Source organism: Pieris napi, chromosome 13 (assembly GCF_905475465.1).
Source record: "Pieris napi chromosome 13, ilPieNapi1.2, whole genome shotgun sequence".
Classification (NCBI taxonomy): domain Eukaryota; kingdom Metazoa; phylum Arthropoda; class Insecta; order Lepidoptera; family Pieridae; genus Pieris; species Pieris napi.
Genome location: NC_062246.1, coordinates 12,018,409 through 12,037,604, shown reverse-complemented (window position 1 = coordinate 12,037,604; position 19,196 = coordinate 12,018,409). Strand labels below are relative to the sequence as shown.

Sequence of the window (19,196 nt, the reverse complement as noted above, 5' to 3'; positions counted from 1 at the left end):
AAAAATGGTTTAGAATAACTTACTTTCAATAACGCACGCTGAGCCCTCTCCAGTTTTATAAGATTAGTTTTACAAGCCCCTCCCCAGACAGTAACACAATAGCTTAAAACGGATTGGCAGAGGGATTGATAAACCACTTTAATTATCGATTTTTCAGCAATATTACGGAGATTCTTAAAGGTGAAGATAAGTTTCCGAGTTCGCGATAGTAGCAGGTCAATGTGGTAGTTAAAATTTAGCGTGCTATCAACAACGACACCTAGATACTTAGTATTGTTGGCAACAAAGATCTTTTGACAGTCACAAGAATCAGTATCAGAACATACATGAGCAGTTAAACCAAGGTTAGTACTAGAACCAGGAGTTTTTATATAGAACGGTATACATTTAGTTTTATTGACATTGATAGTTAGGGCATTCATTCTGAGCCATTTGTTAACAACGTCGAATCCTCTTTGAGCAATGTCGACAGTATCTTTCCAGCTATCACCATGAAACACAAGTGCAGTATCATCTGCAAATGTTATTATTTTACCATTTTGTAACTGGAGGTCACAAAGATCATTGATAAATGCCAGAAACAGTGTCGGACCTAAAACACTACCCTGTGGCACACCATAGCGTATCGGCAAATCGTCACTAACAATGTTGCCCACCCTTACTCTTTGCTGTCTATCACTCAAGTAGCTTTCAAATAGTTTAAGCTGCAAACCACGTATACCCAAAGCCTCCAATTTATCCAGCAGAATAGGACCAGCGACCGCGTCAAAAGCTTTCGCAATGTCCAAAAATACAGCTAAAATTTTATTTTTCTTATTTAGTTTTGTAACAATATGATCAGTTAATTGATGAACTGCGTCGCTTGTTGATGAACCCGGTCTGAATCCAAACTGTGAGCTGGAGAGTAGGTTATTACTTTCTAAATAATCGATGAGGCGTTTGTTAATCAATTTCTCAATGATTTTGGATAGGGTGGATAGTTTAGAGATAGGTCGGTAGTTACCGACACAATCTCTATTACCACCTTTAAAAACCGGAATTACTTCAGCTAGCTTGAATAGGTCCGGAAAGATCCCTGTAGAAAGAATCAAATTAAATATATATGTAAGTGGAGGGACTAAGATTTCATGATAACGTTTGAGAAAGGCTCCAGAAATATTATCTCTGCCCGCAGCACCGTCCTTCTTCAGTTGCAAGATAAGAGATTGAACTTCAACTTCATCAGTAGGTAGCATGACGAATGAGGACAGTGTAGGATTGATTGATGGTTTTTTATAAGAGCTATTAGAATATGATTTTTCGGCAATATCTTTCCCGATAGAAACGAAATATTTATTAATGTTGTTGACTGAGACCATCGGGTCCAGTGGAGAGACCAATTCAAGTGCAGTGCTAGTTGTATTGTTAGAGTAGGTTAGTTGTTTAATAGTGTCCCAGAGAACTTTTGTATTAGTCTTAGCAGCTTTAAGTAGGCGGTTGCTCTCATAAGTATTTTTAATATTTTTTAAAAGTGAGTTGCAGAAATTTCTATACCTCTTGTAAGTTAACGTTAATATTTCGTTACTAGGATTTTTTCTTGATTTTTGATGTAGTTTGTCACGATGCTTTACACATCTTAGTAGACCTGCAGTCATCCAAGGCCTCTTGATCCTTTTACGATTTGGGATGGTTAAAGTTTTCGTATTTGCTTTAATTACAGTGTCAAGCGCAGTCAGAAGAAATGCTGTTGCCTCATTGGGATCAGTCATTTTATATACAAGGCTTAGATTTAAGTTCTTCATAGCATCGTCCAGAGACGGGTAATCAATCTTTTTCAGAGATGAGTATTTGTCAGTCATAGTGCTACGTTCAAGTTTCAGAATTAAAGTGTCGTGATCCGTGACTGAGGTTTCAGCAACATAACAAAAGACGCGATAAGAACATTTTAGTATTACATGGTCAAGACAAGTCCTGCCATGAGTTGGAAATATGTGGGCTGGCAATAAACCGTGAGAAGCCAACATATTCAAATACGTTGAAGAATTAACATCCTTATTGTTATCCAATATATCAATATTGATATCACCTATCAGAACTTTATGTGGACTACTAATCTCAGAAAGAAGTTTGTCAAGAGATACCAAAAACCGTTGAACATCTTTGTAACCAGGTGGTCTATATACTGCAATTAGTGATACATTATCCTCAAGGTTAATCAGTAAACAGTTGGCATCACAAAGGTCAGGCTCGGATATAACTAATTTCAAATGTTTTTTGTAAAATACTACAACTCCTTCATTCTGTGTGAAGTTTTTCTCGGTTAGAGCAGAGTTGTATCCCTCAAGAGATGGTAAGTTACGATTATTATGCAGCCAACATTCCGTTAAGATTATTAAGTCCCAATCAGTCCCGGATCTAAACAATAAGGTTTGAAAATCAGAAAAGTTACGGTTTATACTACGAATGTTTTGATGGATAATTTTTAGACACTTATTCGGGCAGTTCATAAGTCTCTGGCAGTCCTCTATGTCACAAAGAGAAGATTGTGCAACATCAAGTTTATCGATATCATTTATAATTGCATTAGTTTTATCGAATTTTATTTATTGAGTCCGCAACTATGGTAAGACAAAAAGGCACGCGGTACAGCACAACCCTACGAGGATTCCACAATCCCGGGGACAACGCCACACAAATGAGACCAACACAATACACATACACACGGCACGAAAACAGACTGAGATTGTTGATAACAGTTACATTCTTTCTATGAGTACACTTTGTATATATTGAGTGCAAGTGATGTATAATTTCAGTGAGTGTGTGAATATAGGTTAAAATTAGTGTAAGAGCAAATACAAATTCAAACGAAAATACATTATAGACTAAACGAGAACTTAACATGAAAAAATTGACTAAGGTAATTTTATTACTAGCAAGACTAAAGTAAATCAATAGAAATAAATGACAATATACAGTTAATTGGCAATATAGGTTAATGAGAAAGCAGTTACATACAATGAGTCATGATTCCTTTGCCAGCTGAGATAAGCATTTTTCTGATTGGATTAAAATCGGTCTACCAGTCGAATCCTTACGCAAAAGTATTCTTCCATTTGAATGCCAGCACGAGTAGTTATGTTTCTTGGCAAATTGACGGGTTTCAAACATAAGTTTTCTTTGAGATGGACCTAGATGTTCGTCAATGTAAAGTGGAGTCTTTATTCCTGGCAAACCGATAGTATGAGTATTGAGCTTCTCAGAAACCGGCCTTCCTTTGTTAAAGTTTCGCAGCTTAGTCAATAAATCATTTTTAGCATTAACACTCGTAAATTCAACAACAACAGGTCTTGATACTCCTGGTCTACCCGGCAGCCGATACAAGTCACGTACAACACTCCTATTTATATCGACATCCACAGCTTTGCCGATGACAGAAAGGGTCGAGAGTAAGTTGTCAAACTTTTCGTTTTCAGAAATCGGGATATTGCGAATCTCCAGAGTTGCATCTCTTGTACGAAACTGTATATCCTGGATATGCGATTCTAAGTTTTTTATGGCATTATTATTATTTTTTTGGTTAGTTTCAATTTCCTTTACTCTGTCATTGGTCTCCTCCTGAAACTTGTTAATAAATTCTATTCCTTTTTCTATTTCTGAGTTAGACTTCTTTATTTCCTGGAATTCAGTTTTTATATTGGATAATTCAGAAAATAATTTGTTTAAGGTGTCATTTAGAGTGGACTTCCAATCACGTAGGTTTCGTTCTTGATCCTCTTTCCATTCAGAAAGCATTTTCAGGACATCCGCTCTTAAGTCGCTACTTTCGGAACTAGAATGAGCATTCGGGGTAGAGGTCTCCATTCGTTGTCGCTTGGAGCGCGTTGTTATATTGGTGTCACCCTTGGCAATACAGCCCGCACTCGTCATCGGAGACTTCGAAAGATCAGACTCCGATCGGGAACAAGACATCACAGAAGTGTTACGAGGGGGTGAGCGTTGGATATTGGGCATATCTTCAATGAACCCAGAGTTCAATATCGCAAAGCAACAATAGACAATCGCACCAGTTGATCGTAGCAGGTATAACAGCTTTGTAGTACCGTAGCAAATCACAAGCGTCGTAGTCTAACTTACGTCATTAGCCGAATGTGATGTAGAATTTCGACTCGCCGGCACTCAACCGTTTGGTGTAATGGCAAACAACAGCGCTCACTTCACAGCTTATCCAAGAAGAGGCACGGGTTCAAAACCACAAAAGTCCAAATAGTTCAATTTAGTATTTTAATTTAAGATTTTAAATTTAAATTTCTCACAAAACTCAACACAGTGGACACGTCCAAGCGCTTCCGCGGTCCGGAGGGGAGAGTAATAATAAATTATGATTATCTTATAATTTATTTATATATTTTCTAAGAGTTCAGTTTATATACTAACATACCTTTTCCTTCATCTGCGCAAGAGTGGAGCAGAAAAGCGGGTCTTTCTTGTTCGTACCACTTCCGTTCTCTTTTCTCAACAACAGAGCGTTTAGTCTCTGTACCTGAAACATATCGATCATAAAACATATTTCATACACAAAGGACGTATACATCTATTACGTATTCATCGCTTTACATATAATACTTTGTAAAAGTAACGAAGGTAAGAATGACATTATTACTTAAATTTTAATTATTTAAACCTGATTTAAGAGAAAGAGAGATACATTATTCCTTTTTAATAATTTAGGGTACAGATTACTTGGAAGGAGAAAGGGAAGGAGGCTCACAAACAAATATTTTAACATAAGAAATATATAACTGTAACAAGTGATATTTTTTGGAAAATTTTATAGATAACTAGCGAAGCTTGGTTTAGTGGATATAGACTAAGCAATAGTTGTCTAAATCAGTGTTTCCCAACGTGGGGCCCACGCCCCACAAGGGTGCATGGGAGGCTATAAAAAAAATTATTAAAATTATTTGGAATTTGAATTTTCATTATTAACCTATCATTTAAGTATCTTAAGTGAACAATTATTATTTTTTTAATATTAAAAATTATGTATTACATGGGGCATAAGAATTTTAGTGGGGCAAGGCACAAAATAAGCTGGGACACACTACCTAAATATAATATAGAAATTAAAAAAAAAAAACAGTGGCGCTACAACCTCTTTAGGTCGTGTCCTCAGATTTCTGAAACCGTTTCATGATCATTTTAAATCTAATAGGCAAGTAGGTGATCAGCCTCCAGTGCCTGACACACGCCGTCGACTTTTTGGGTGTAATACAAGTCGGTTTCCTCACGATGTTTTCCTTCACCGTTCGAGCAAATGTTAAATGCGCACATAGAAAAAAAGTCCATTGGTCGCCGGGGATCGAACCTACGACCTCAGGTATGAGAGTCGCACGCTGAAGCCACTAGGCCAACACCACTCAAATATAGAAATTGCTCGACCTTTTTTTCTAGAGCCCGCTTGACAATGTCCTCATCTCTTGAGTAGGGACTGAGAGACGCCGACGCACGCTTCCAAACGGCCAGCTCTTGGCGAAGTTCTGGAATTAAACATCTGAAGATGTAATCGACAAATACCCATATAGTGGGTGATCCGAAAAATAGGAAAATCAGTTCAAAATAGAAATACAAAGACGAAACTTTAACATTTTAACTCGTGTATATAAAATATGATTAATTTAAAAACGCATTCTTGAGTGCCTATTTGATGTCTAATTTGTTGTCTTGTTAGTATTTTTTTGCTGATTGTTAAGCAAAGTAAAATCTAAATTTGGAAGTGTATAGTATTTTTAATATTTTGTAACATTTATATTTACCATAATTGTCATGTATTTTAGAAAAGATATTTTACTACATATACTTTCGATATAGCATTATGTTGTGTTTTACTCGACCTTGAACTTTGCTAATTCGTTTAACAGGTCAAGGACGCGCGGATCTATCGTTCAACCAAATATTTGTACCAAATATTTGTTTATTCCTTTTTTAATAAGTTGGGTAACACATATGTATATAAAAAATATTAAAAAACCAGTGGCGCTCCCCCTATTTAGGCCTGGGCCTCAGATTTCTGTATGTTTCATGATTATTTGTAAATTTAATAGGCAAGTAGGTGATCAGCCTCCTGTGCCTGACACACGCCGTCCACTTTTTAGGCAAGCAAGAGGACACCCTCACGATGTTTTCCTTCACCGTATGAGCAAATGTTAAATGCGCACACAGACTGAAAGTCCATTGGTGCACAGCCGGGGATCGAACCTACGACCACAGGGATGAGAGTCGCACGCTTAAGCCACTAGGTCAACAGTGCTTTACATATTAATTTCAGATTTGAAACGCCTTATTACTTCGAAGCAGCGATCTAAACATCCTGTACATTGCAATTACATGCGGAAACTGTTCACTTACCCACAATATCTCTCGGTACAGCGTGTCTTAATGAATTTATATCTCTAAATATAAATCGGATTTGAAAGTATGTCTGTACGCTCACGAACAATATTCCGAGGCCCATGTGAAGTGTGAAGTTTGTGAAGTTTATATTCTGAAAGAAAGATTAATAATGAAACAATCTTGTTATGGATCTGTTCATCCGTGTGTCTGCGAAATAATTTAACAGGGAATCGAATCCCCAGAAATTATAATGATATTAATAAATTTAAAAAAAATAAACTCTCAATGCCAGAGGGCTCGCGAGTGCGTAGCGGGCATTTCATGACTTGTAGATTAACTAAAGTTATATATATCTAATGTATAAAATTCTCGTGTCACAATGTTCGTTCATATACTCCTCAAAAACGGCTCGACCGATTCTTATGAAATTTTTATGCATATTCTGTAAGTCTGAGAATCGGCTACTATCTATCTTTCAACCACTTAAGTGATAAGGGGTGTCCACCACAAAAAAAAATTTTTAGAGAATTTTTTTTGATTTTTTTTTATGATACAACATATAAAAATACATACAACTCTTAATTTTCACCCCTCTACGATCAACCCCAATTTTTTTTTATAGCATATAGTAATTTTTATTGAACTAAAACAATGTTTTTTAGAAATAATAATATACATGCCAAAACAACGTTTGTCGGGTCAGCTAGTTTAATTATAAAAATCAGTGACCTTTTTAGGTCTGGGTCTCAGATTGATGTATCTGTTTCATGATCAATATAATAGGCAAGTGGTGATTAGCCTCCTGCGCCTCATTTCAATAAATGATTATTTAATTGTTATGATTGTCTCACCGCATTCAAAATGGATGGATGACTGGCGATGATGACATTGGGCGGGTCTCCCACGGGAGTGGCAGCCCCTCCCACGTTACTGAAGATCACCATTGACATCAGAACGGGAACTGGGTTCAGCTGCATCACTTCGCATAATCTGAAAGAGGAGAGACAGATGGTATTGAATTCACAAAACATGTTTATTTATTTATTTATTTAGATAAATAATGTCCAAATAAATATATTACCGTATTGTTACCGGTGTCATCAACAGCACAGTAGTGACGTTGTCCAGAAATGTGGAGAAGAAAGCGGTAAAGAAGCAGAGGCAGTTGATCAGGGGCCAGGTCCTTCCTCCGGTGACCTGGAAATCAATGTTATCTGTACATCCTAAATTTAAAATAAAAGGCAGAGGCTTTGTAATTCTTAGCTGAAGTTTCCCCTCGAAAGTGTCAACTTAGACTTGTTCGGATATACATACCTACGATTATAGTGGGTGAAGGCCGGAAGGAATTCCAAAACAATAAAGATAAACATATATTATAAACGTATAAATATATATATTATATAAATCATAACTAACAAATATACTGTATTTAGAATTTTCTTAACCTACATTGTAATAATAAAAATAATTAAAAAAAAGAAAGTTAAAACAAATTTAAAAAGTTTGGTCCCTGTGGCAGGGTACCTTTAATGCTGGCATTTGCTCGCTGTATTGCGATACTTATTCGTTGAGCGAGAAAAGCACCAGCGCTGGAGTCACCGGTACTATCTACCAGGCCCGAATTTAAATTCCACGGCCCACGACCTCAACGACATGTTGTGCTCAAAAACATCCGATGCAGCACAAATTACATATGTGGTAGGAAATGGGCATATGTTCTCTTTAACTCTGCGTCTTCTAACCCTAGGAATCGTCCTCAAGCCCTCCTCTCTCGTTCTGCTGCCTCCTTCTGTAGCATTACTTGCTCACAGAAAAATACCACCGCATTTTACCTCGAAACTGCCGATCATTTTTTGGATACCACAAGTCAGAGCAAGGTTGTTGTCTACACAGGAGAAAGATTACGTAGCTGAGACCACCGTGGACGTCCTAATCAGCTCGGTATTGGTTCTCGCCACATGATGTTATGCAAGTATCGCCCAAAATATGCATGTCCAACACTTGCACAAGACGAATTACCTCTACCGTTCTAGGCCCAGCTAAGTCTTCGTTCTACCATTTCTGCACAGTAGCTAAACGTCTCAAATCTTGTCGTTCTCCGGATTTATAAATTTTGTGCCGTCATGTTTTGTTTTGCTTTCCTTTATATGATATTGATATACCTATGATATTTTTTATTATTGAAACTTTTTGTGGATACATCCAATGTGTTATTTTATGTTTTAACTTTTTTGATGGTACAGAGATGTATCTACTTTGTTTACCAAATAAATATATTTTTGTAAGAGTCCTTTGTTTTATTAAAAGTGTCCAATTTAGAAAAATTATCATTATGCAAAAAATCTGAACATTCTGAATATTAGGGTAAGATCTTTGGCCTAAAACTTACCTCAAAAGCAACAACCGCGAGGTAATCAAAAAGCCCTGTCTCCGCAAGTAACGCAACTAAAATCATCATGCTGAAGAGGAGCAGCAGCGTCTCCGAGTCCAGCCACGAGACCAGCTCCTGGAGTGTTGGTCTGGTGCCATTGATGGCCAGAACTGCGATGCCTAAGGATGACGATAGAAGCGCGGCGATTGTCCGATTGACTATCTGTTCAAAGAAAGTATTTTAGATATAGACCAAGTCTATTATGTAAAGTAAATGTAAAGAAATTAAAATATAAAATGTTTTTTTTAAATTATAATAAATGTTTGTGTCAAAAATGGTGAAAGAGAATGCTCCACTATCACGTGAATGTCGAGGCTATTCAACTCCTTGACACCACAGGCCTAGTGAGAAGTATGAAAAGGACAATACCATTTGAACTAGTGAATTAGTGCTAGTGCACTTTAGTATTAAGTGCTAAACAGTGGTAAATGAAAAAATAGACACAAGAACAGAGACACTTTCTTATGTTAAATATCATTTTTATTAAATTAGGTTGGACTTAAATTAATTATTACGTATACGAAACATATGGATCGAAACATCATAGTTCTTACCTCAAAAATAATTAAAACGTAAAGCGTCAACAACAGAAGAGCCGCATATATAATTCCATCTTCCTCTGACAGAGGATCTAGCTGATACGTGAGAGTGAGTGGCACTGTCTTATTGCTGTTCGTTGACATACTGAGCGTAACTGTTCCTTAAAAATAATTTGGGGTCAAATTTATATGTATGAATCTGTGAATCGGTGAATATTAGCTGTTGGGGGTGACATGACATGAGGTATATATAAATATATAAATAAAAGAATGTTATTCTAAATACCATTTCGAAAATCTTCATCTTCTGTGCTATTCTCTTTTCTATTATGCCCCCTATTTTCTAGAGTGAGTATTTTGGATTCGGAGGCACTTGGAGAAAAGTCTATGACGTCATCTGGTTGCAGGTTGATTTTCCATTTTAAGGATTCCTAAAATAAAAGTTTTTTTTAAGACAAGGGGCAACCGGCATTATCTGATGTTTGATAATATCGCCGCCCATGGACACTCAATGCCAGAGGGTGTCAGTGCGTTGCCGGCCTTTATTGTGTAGGTAACTTTAGTAAAATAATGTAAAAATTTCCGATTAAGAAGTTTCTTAACTAACTTTTCTTAAGATCTTAGATGCTTTGTAATGACCTATTTTTCAGTCTAGAAAGTTCATGTCATTTCATAAATAGTACCTTACGCCCGTAGATTTCATGTATTTCTAAGACCTCTATATAAAGTTTATTTGCCTCTTTATAATATTGACAGACAGACATAACATTTATTCCAAACAAAAACACACACACACATAAACACACAAAATAACAATAATCAAAGAAAAAAATAAAATGAGAGATATCAAAAACAATAAAAAAAATCTCTTTTCCTATTCGGTTCGTTTCAAGTGTGTAATGCGTGTGTGCTGTGGTTGTAATTGGCCCTGGCTCAGCATAATGCTGAGTCATTCTGCCAGAGACCACAGCAGCTAGTTTGCGGGTTTACATGCTACAGGTATAGATGATCTGGTGCCTATTATAGGGCTGTAGAAGTCACCAGCCTTCACAACAACAAAGATATGATTACATACTATGACTAAACAAAAGTAACGAACAAAATAACACAATAATTAAATAATGAATTTTGTTTAAAGTCTACGTCAAATCGATAACAAAACTTCAGTTGCTTCGTACACAGCTATTTTACACATTTATTTTGACTTAAGGAATAATTAAGTTTATTATACTAAAATGACCCAAGGAAATAGAAAAAGTTATGCGTTTGTTCGTGAGCGTGATGGGGTCAAATCTATGGAAGAAATCCCTTCGGTACTTACTTGAGTTTTAAAACCGTATTTCAAAGGGTAACTCATGTCACAATCTCGGCTTCAGCAATGTCAAAGTCAGATGTAAGTATGAGTGACGTTCTAGACGGGCCACAGATAGCCTGACGGGCCAGAGATAGCTAGACGGGCCACAGATAGCTAGACGGGCCAGAGATAGCTAGACGGGCCACCGATAGCTAGACGGGCCAGAGATAGCTAGACGGGCCACAGATAGCTAGACGGGCCAAAGATAGCTAGACGGGGCACAGATAGCTAGACGGGCCAGAGATAGCTAGACGGGCCAGAGATAGCTAGACGGGCCAGAGATAGCTAGACGGGGCACAGATAGCTAGACGGGCCACCGATAGCTAGACGGGCCAGAGATAGCTAGACGGGCCAGAGATAGCTAGACGGGGCACAGATAGCTAGACGGGCCACAGATAGCTAGACGGGCCAAATATAGCTAGACGGGGCACAGATAGCTAGACGGGCCAGAGATAGCTAGACGGGCCACAGATAGCTAGATAGGCCGGATACATTTTAACTTAAGAATTATCATGTGCACTTTCTGTACGTCAGGCACACGTCCTACGTTTTTTTTAAGCTGTCATTAAAATACTTGAGTCTCGGTAATTGCATTCTCAACAAGTGTCATAAAATAACTAAATGTTAAACGAATTAGCAAACTAACAATGAGTAATTAACAATGTAACTATTATGTATCTGAAGGATGTTTTAATTTAACTACTACAATAGGGAGCTTAAGTTTAAACTAGTTTTTAGGTTGTTAATCTAATATGTAAATAATAGCCGAGCGGTGATAATAAATTTTGACAGCAGAACAAAGATATTGGTGTATTCGTTTAAGGAAACTAAAAAGTTATTTAGAAGTATTTAGAGAAAGCGCCTACTCCTCTCGCAAAGGCCGGCACAGCACCAAATTATTAAACAGCCTTTCATGGCCGTCCCGTAGGCACGTAGGCATCTTTTTTACTAAATACATATTACATTATAATTATGTAATTATAACTAAATTATTATAAGGTTAGTCGACATCACAAGAGACCGATAAGCTGGCATCTACCTAGGACAAAGAATTCAAAGGGGGAACGCTGCCAGTATCTTCGGAACCTTGCCTAAAGGGACTCCTTTTAATGATATATTTAAGTCTTTATATTTTAAGGTTAGTTATTGTTTTTATTATATAATATATATTATAACTTCAAGCAGGACAGTAATAAAAAGATATCAATCAAAATCAGTAGGTATTACTCGTACAAAGGACAAATAACAATGCGGTCATAAAAAAACAATAAAAAATTAAATGACACCACCTTTGTAACGTAAGAAGATACATATATCTATACATTATGTTTGTTTATCCGAATAATACGATATTTTACGTATTTATTTTTTTCATAATCCTACAGCTAAAATAAATTATAGATAACAAAAAATACTCAATTATACTAAATATATTACCGAAGATAAAATATATAATATATACGAAAAGGTTCAAACATTTACGAAAGGAGAAAATTAATATTAATTATTAAATACAATACGAAGTAATACCTAATTCATCTGTGTTGTGCAATGGTGTGTGAGGGTATGTACGGGAGGGTGTGTGGGGTGTGCTCATGATGCAGGTGATTTAGCGCTGAATAGTAATATAATATTTTATTAATAACAATAACCAAAGAAAAAAAATACAATGAGAGATAACAAAAAAAATATGGTTTCCCTTTTCCCTTTCGGTTCGTTTCAAGTGTGTAAGCGTAAGTGCTGTGGTTGTAATTGGTCCTGGCTCAGCATAATGCTGAGGAGCAGACTGTTCCGCAGCGCTGGTCATTCTACCAGAGACAACAGCAGCTAGTTTGCGCCTCAGTCGCAAAAAAAGAAAAATAATGTAATAATACTAATACTTAGTAGTACTTATTATAAATTGAATTGGATTAATTATAAGGATATATCTACGTTGATAGATCAGTAGATTATCAGCCTTCTGTGCACGACATATATCGTAGATTTTGGGTTTTAAAACATGCCGTTCTCCTTGTAATGTTAGCCGATCAAATGTCAAATGAATAGATAGCAAAAACATACGTGAACTAAACTCTTTCTGAATCATTACTTTGATTGCTACATTAAATTGCTTATGTTTACTCATATGACATATTACTCAAAGTAAGTAAACGATGACCTTCCAATAACATAACGATATCAGATTTCTGAGGCTTCTCAATTTAGGCTTTTATATGGCATCTGATAACAAGAATTTCTTAAACATAGTACGTGAACATCTTTGACAATTGGGAAACATAGGAATAAACATTGAAAAAGGTGTAAATATTTACTGAAACATATGTCTGCAACAGCACCGGATCAACAATTAATGATAAACAATCGTTATTCTCCACTTCACATGTTTGATATTTAGATGAGAAACTTCCGTTTAACATCCTATGGCATAGTACACGTATGACAAGTATTATATATTAATACTAGCTGCCCCCGCGAACTTCGTTTCTCCTTAATGCCTAGCCTAACTTTTTAGTACATACCAACATGGAACATTTTGCTATGCTACCCCAGAGCCTGTTCGGTTTTTCGGAATGAAAACTTTTTAGGTTTTTCTGTGATGTTTCTCTATATATTATTATAACTTGAACACAACCTGTGTTCAAGTTATAAATTCTTGACTAACAAAAAAAATAGTGGTTAATCATAGAGGGTAGATGAAAATTAAGGTTGTATGTATTTTTGTTTGCTGTATCATAAAAAATAAAAATAAATTGACTAAAAAATATAAATATTTTTTTGGGGTGGACACTGGACACCCCTTATCACGGTTTGATAGATAGAAGCCGATTCTCAAACTTACTGAATATGCATAAAAAAATTCATAAGAATCGGTCGAGCCGTCAAGCAAAAGTCTCCTTTAATGTCATGGAATAAAATAACAATTCTAGGTCGTCAATTAAGCTCAAAATAAAAGCTTGTATGCCTCCAGAACTACGTAGGTACTCTGTATTGTAGAATGTACGTTGTGTGCCCGCCCAGGTATCCAACTTTATTCTGTGTTCTATGCTATTATATATAGGCTATAACGATTTCAGAGTGCACAGAGAATTTGATCTTACCATGCATCTGATAAAGCTGTTACCTACGTGGAAATAAAACAATCCGGCAGTGCCTAGGCCACGGATGGCCTGATGGTTACGTTAGGCGGCGACCCTCAGCGAAAACTAACCTCTCGAAAAGGGCAAACATGACGCAATGTATGGAAATTAATGAACTGCATAGATTAACGGACGTTTTTAATTGTCCGTTGAGTAACGTGACAAAATGTCCGCGTTATTTCAGTTCCTATACTGTAAGAAATAAGTAATTATTCTTTTTGTAAATATTTTTATCTATTACTGTTTAATGTTGTGTTGTTTTTATCTATGTGTGTGTATTGTAATTACCGCATTGAAGTTAATAGCAGCTAATTTTGTTATATATATATATATAAAACAATTTAGTTGGAATAATATACAGTTAATTACCCTAGTTTGTCTAAACGGTGTCACATGATCTGTTTTTTCCGTAGCCAGTCGTGCGTTACTATTAACTTTGTATTTAAGTATTTAATGGTTAGATCGTGACAATAAGAGTTAAACGAATCTAGACCTCTTTTTAGTCTTAGTTTCCATGATGATAACATAAACTAAAATGATTAAATCGCACGTGTTGCTAATATCTATACTAATATTATAAAGAGGAAAGATTTGTATGTAAGTATGTTTGTAACGAATTGGCACAAAAAGTACTGAATCGATTAAAATTCTTTCACCATTTGAATGCTACATTATCACTGATTATATAGGCTATTTTAATTGCAAGAAAAAATAAGGATCCATACTAAAATTACAATAATGTTACCCAAGGTGTAAAAAATGCCTATAAAATATCTTTCATCGCATGCGCTGCAAAAACGATTGATGATAGAACAAAAAAATGTTCCGCAATATTAAAGAACATATCAGTATATTTACAAAATTAAAAAAAAAAATGTCAACCCGTGCGAGTCATTTATGCGATTAATATTTTTGCAATGCATATTAAAGTTTTTTGTTTTTTGCCCATGTCATAAAATTTCTACTTAATATGATCAATATTTAAAAAAAGATGTGTGTGTACTTATGTACACGCGTTAGAAGTTATACTTCTTTGGCGTAATAAGATAAAAATCTTTTCAAAAATTTTATCTTTCGCCTTATAATACGTTTGTAGAAAAAACAAAACTATAGAAAAAATTTACTCTCATCATTTTTCCCTAACGCGCCAACAGAGGTATAACTACAAAAACATACACATACCTCAAAGGTCGGCAACGGCTAACAAAATGGGTGTTCATGGGTTGCGGTACCTGGGCCTTATAAAAAAACCTCACCTGCGCCTCGCCATCTTCGTAACTCCTGCGCAACCATATCGTTAATTGTTTTGAGGTGTTGTGACCTCCAAAAGGGCCCGTTAAAGTGATTAGCGTACTGAAGGCATCTCTTGAAGTGTTTAGTACGTATTCTGAAATAAATATTGGGTAATTGAATTAACGGACCCCAAAAATGGGCATCTCATGGGCATACCCGATATGGAATTTCAAAAATACTTTTATTATCTATAACACTTTGTATAATTCTTATGATTAAATTTATATATATTCTCAACCATTCAATCACAATGTGCCACTGCAAAGCGTGGCAGGGTACAGCTAGTACATATAAATAATATCTTAAAGGTATAAGGCCTAAACTAAGGCCTAAACTCCAAGCTGGCCGACCATTCCGCTACCTGCTCACCAGCCGACCGTTTCCTGGAACAACATCTGCCAGATACGGATGGTATTTTGTATACAGCTTCATCCATAAACATGTAACAGGTCAGAAGGCTCGAGAATGCGATGACGACGTTTTTAAGAATCTTAAGGAGTTTTGGTTCCAATATACTTCGAAGACGTTTATGGTATGATGGAAGTCTCAGGCTTATCTACCAAATATCTGCATCGCGACTATATTTAAGTATTCTTTCGTTCAGTACAAACCTTTCACTTCACCACCACTGACTGCGGTGTGGAGTAAAACATCAGTTTTCTCTCTGTTAAGTAGCAACGCTACTGTGAGCACGACCCAGCCGGCTACTAATAGTGTGAGCTTAGCGAATTTTAGCCACTTTTCAATCTGAAATAAGTAGAACAATTTATATTACTCAAAACTTGGCGATTAAAGAGTGGCGGAGAGTTTCTTGCCAGTTTTTCTCGCCCGCTCTACTCCCTTGATTTGCGAACTGGTTGTAATTGTAAATTTAGAATCAATTTAACATCTTTTCCGTTGACTTTTATAAGTGTACTTAACCTATATGAATAAAGTTATTTTGAGATTGACAAGTTTTTATGTTAAATAGTATTTATGATAAATAAGGTTATGTTAATTAGTTAAACGAGGTTACTTACTATCTTCAATGTTCGAGAGACAATAAAAGTAAAAAATCATTTATTCATATACGTAACACAATCTACACATGAACGTCAAAAATATACATTAAATGCTTCTAATTTTACATTTACTGCCAGTTCTCAAATCAAGTGAGTAGAACGGAAGAGAAGAACTGGCAATAAACTCTCCGCCAAAGTTTGTAAGGAGCTGCAGCCATTACACCATGTTCCACATGACATCTTAAGTAATAAATAATCATAAAATAAATTAAAAACAAAGGTTTGTCCTCTATCAGCACGAGGCATGGTGAAACAGGAGAACGCACTTACATTCTTGTGGGTAATAATAATTTAATTATTGTCTATGTTTTACGATTAGCAGTGTTTGCTTAGTGGCTTCAGCATGTGACTCTCATCCTAGAGGTTCGATTCCCGGCTGTGCAGTAATGGACTTTCTGTCTATATGCCTATTTGACGCTCGCTAATATGGTGATGAAAAACATATTGAGGAAAATTTTGGATCGCATTTAGGATCAGAATTTTAGGCATCGGATCCTAGGTCATCAGGGTGATTTAAATAATAGAGCTTTTTTTTTCACTTGCATACAACAATAGAATATAAGCGATATAATGAAATGATAATTGCTATGTACGTATGAATGCAATGTAACCGTTGAAGACAGTGCCTACGCTATACTCTCGGGGCGTAAGTCCGACGATCTAGGAAATCGCCACGCTTAAAAAACGAAGAAAGCCTAAGTGAGCAAAATGTACAACTTTGGCTCGTACAGGCTTTGCGTGTTTTTGTGTGTTCTAAATCACAGGTAATAACAATAAACTTAAAATTGAAAATTGAAAAATTTATTGATTAAAAAAGTTACCTGTTTCTTGCGTGACGATAATTTCTCTTTTTTTGAGGATTTTCTGAAAAAAACAATGTAATATCAGTATTTTTTTGTATTAATTAATATTATTTATTATGTAACAGGAGGCAAACAGGCAGGAAGCGCACATGTTAAGTGATACCGCCGCCCATGGGCTCAATGCAAGAGAGATCGCGAGTTGATGGCCTTTTAAGAATTGGAACGCTCTTTTCTTGAAGGACCCTAAGTCGAATTGGTTCGGAAATACTTCAGTGGGCAGCTGGTTCCATATAGGGGTGGTGCGCGGCAAACACCACCTCGATAAACGCTCAGTTGTGGAACGACGGACGTCGAGGTCGATCTTGTATTCTGCTTTGACGTCCGATGAAACCCAGATGCAATTAAATCCGAACGAAGTTAGATGATTCTGTTCTTTGCAGTTTGTAACAGAATTATTTTTAACTTTTAATTTAATTTAATTTACTACACACAAGACTTAATTTGCAGAATTTGAAGACACTGCTAACTTTTACTAATATTATTATAATTTTTTCTACTATGTATTCCTTTTCTTTCTTTTCTAGCGACTGATGCGCAAAATAGCTGCTGTGGACTCTGGCAGAATGACCAGCGCTGTGGAACAGTCTGCTCCTCAGCATAATGCTGAGCCAGGGCCAATTACAACCACAGCACACACTTGAAACGAACCGAATGGGTCAAGGGAATTTTTATTTGATATCTCTCATATTATTTTTTCTTTGATTATTGTTATTTTGTGTGTGTGTTTTGGTTAGTAATAAATGTTGTCTTTGTCTATGAATTAAGCAGGAAAACTTACCTATTCTCTTTGTTCTCGTTTTTCTCAACGGCTATGACAGTGTCTGATTTTTTAATCAAAACATTCCCGTTTTCCTCAGGCGATGAATCGATTATCCCTGGAGATAATGGCTCACCTGACGAAGAAATACACGTTTAAATTTTTCCCTAAAGCAGGTTTTCGTAGGGAAACTTGTTGGCTTTGTGAAGAATTTTTGTTTCTTTTTCAAAATACTTAAAACCATAACATTTCTTCTTCTTCTTTATCGTTTTCAATTAAATTTAATGTTAGTTTAATAAATTAATTTAATTAACGATTCTGGGTACGGCTAAATGCCTATTATGTATGTAGAATGAAACCACAACTCACCATATCTTTGTTCGTATAGCTGCTTAAACGGCGCAAGTGCTGGATCATATTTAATGGAATCTGGAAGATCCTGCCACACCTCCAAGCTGCCTGGTGTCAGGTCACTAGATGACACCATAGAGTACAGACTTAACACACTCTTATTTTCTTTTAGACTTTTTAAAAACGACATTTTTCACATTGTTTTGGCACTGGTTTTTAATTGTTTCTTAATCGAAAAATACTGTGGATTCAAATGGTTTGTTTGAGCAATTTGCGGAACAATTTGTCATCAAAACTAATCGTAATTCCTACGAGCCGTAAATTCTGTTGGCGATTAGCAGTTATGGAACCCGGACGTTAGACAAGGAACTAACGAAATGCCTAACATATGATGTTATATACATAAAATTCTTTGAGCTGACCGTTTGTAAACACCTAGATAATTTCCGCATAGCTTATCAAATAAAAACCGCCATGTGTGTGTCCAGTTAAAACGTATCGGGTTCCGTATAATATACATATTAATAAAAAATATTCACGTTGTATTGTTGGTAAGGAAATTTATTAAAAAACATTACTCGTTAGACTTAGTTATGATAATAATAATTTAAGTTAGAAATCATAAAACCTAAATTGAAAAATTTAAGTATCTTATCTATAAAATTCTCGTGTCACAATGTTAGTTACCATATTCTTCCGAAACGGCTTGACCGATTTTTATCATATTTTATATGCATATTCAGTAGTAGGTCTGAGAATCGACTACGATCTATTTTTCAACCCTAAGTAATAAGGGTTTACCCCTAACATTTCATTTTAATTTTTTGGACGAAATTTTAATTTTTTTTATAATTCATTAAAAAATACATACAACCCTTAATTTTCACCCCTCTACATTCATCCCCTATTTTTATTTTAGTAGAAAGTTATTTTTATTAAATTAAAAAAAATGTTTCCTAGAAATAATATTAATTCTTTAATATTTATCTTTAATATTATTATTATTTTTCTACTTGGTATTATAATTATTTATTTTAT

General features: G+C 35.7%; 1 protein-coding gene across 3 annotated transcripts in view; it reads right to left on the bottom strand.

The window, feature by feature from the left end:
* LOC125055172 (P protein-like) overlaps positions 1-19,196 on the bottom strand; it is a 40,414-nt gene that overhangs the window by 6,779 nt on the left and 14,439 nt on the right. The window contains exons 3-15 of one of the 3 annotated variants that reach the window (XM_047657459.1): positions 18,177-18,280; positions 17,829-17,943; positions 17,009-17,051; positions 15,738-15,873; positions 15,090-15,220; positions 9,629-9,773; positions 9,358-9,503; positions 8,762-8,965; positions 7,454-7,569; positions 7,224-7,362; positions 6,388-6,523; positions 5,422-5,519; positions 4,421-4,522 (exon numbers count right to left, since the gene is read on the bottom strand). In XM_047657459.1, coding sequence (XP_047513415.1) covers positions 4,421-4,522; positions 5,422-5,519; positions 6,388-6,523; positions 7,224-7,362; positions 7,454-7,569; positions 8,762-8,965; positions 9,358-9,503; positions 9,629-9,773; positions 15,090-15,220; positions 15,738-15,873; positions 17,009-17,051; positions 17,829-17,943; positions 18,177-18,280 — 1,615 coding nt within the window. Of the gene's footprint in view, positions 1-4,420; positions 4,523-5,421; positions 5,520-6,387; positions 6,524-7,223; positions 7,363-7,453; positions 7,570-8,761; positions 8,966-9,357; positions 9,504-9,628; positions 9,774-15,089; positions 15,221-15,737; positions 15,874-17,008; positions 17,052-17,828; positions 17,944-18,176; positions 18,400-19,196 lie in introns of all 3 variants that reach the window. The other 2 variants (XM_047657460.1, XM_047657461.1) reach the window with 2 other exon arrangements.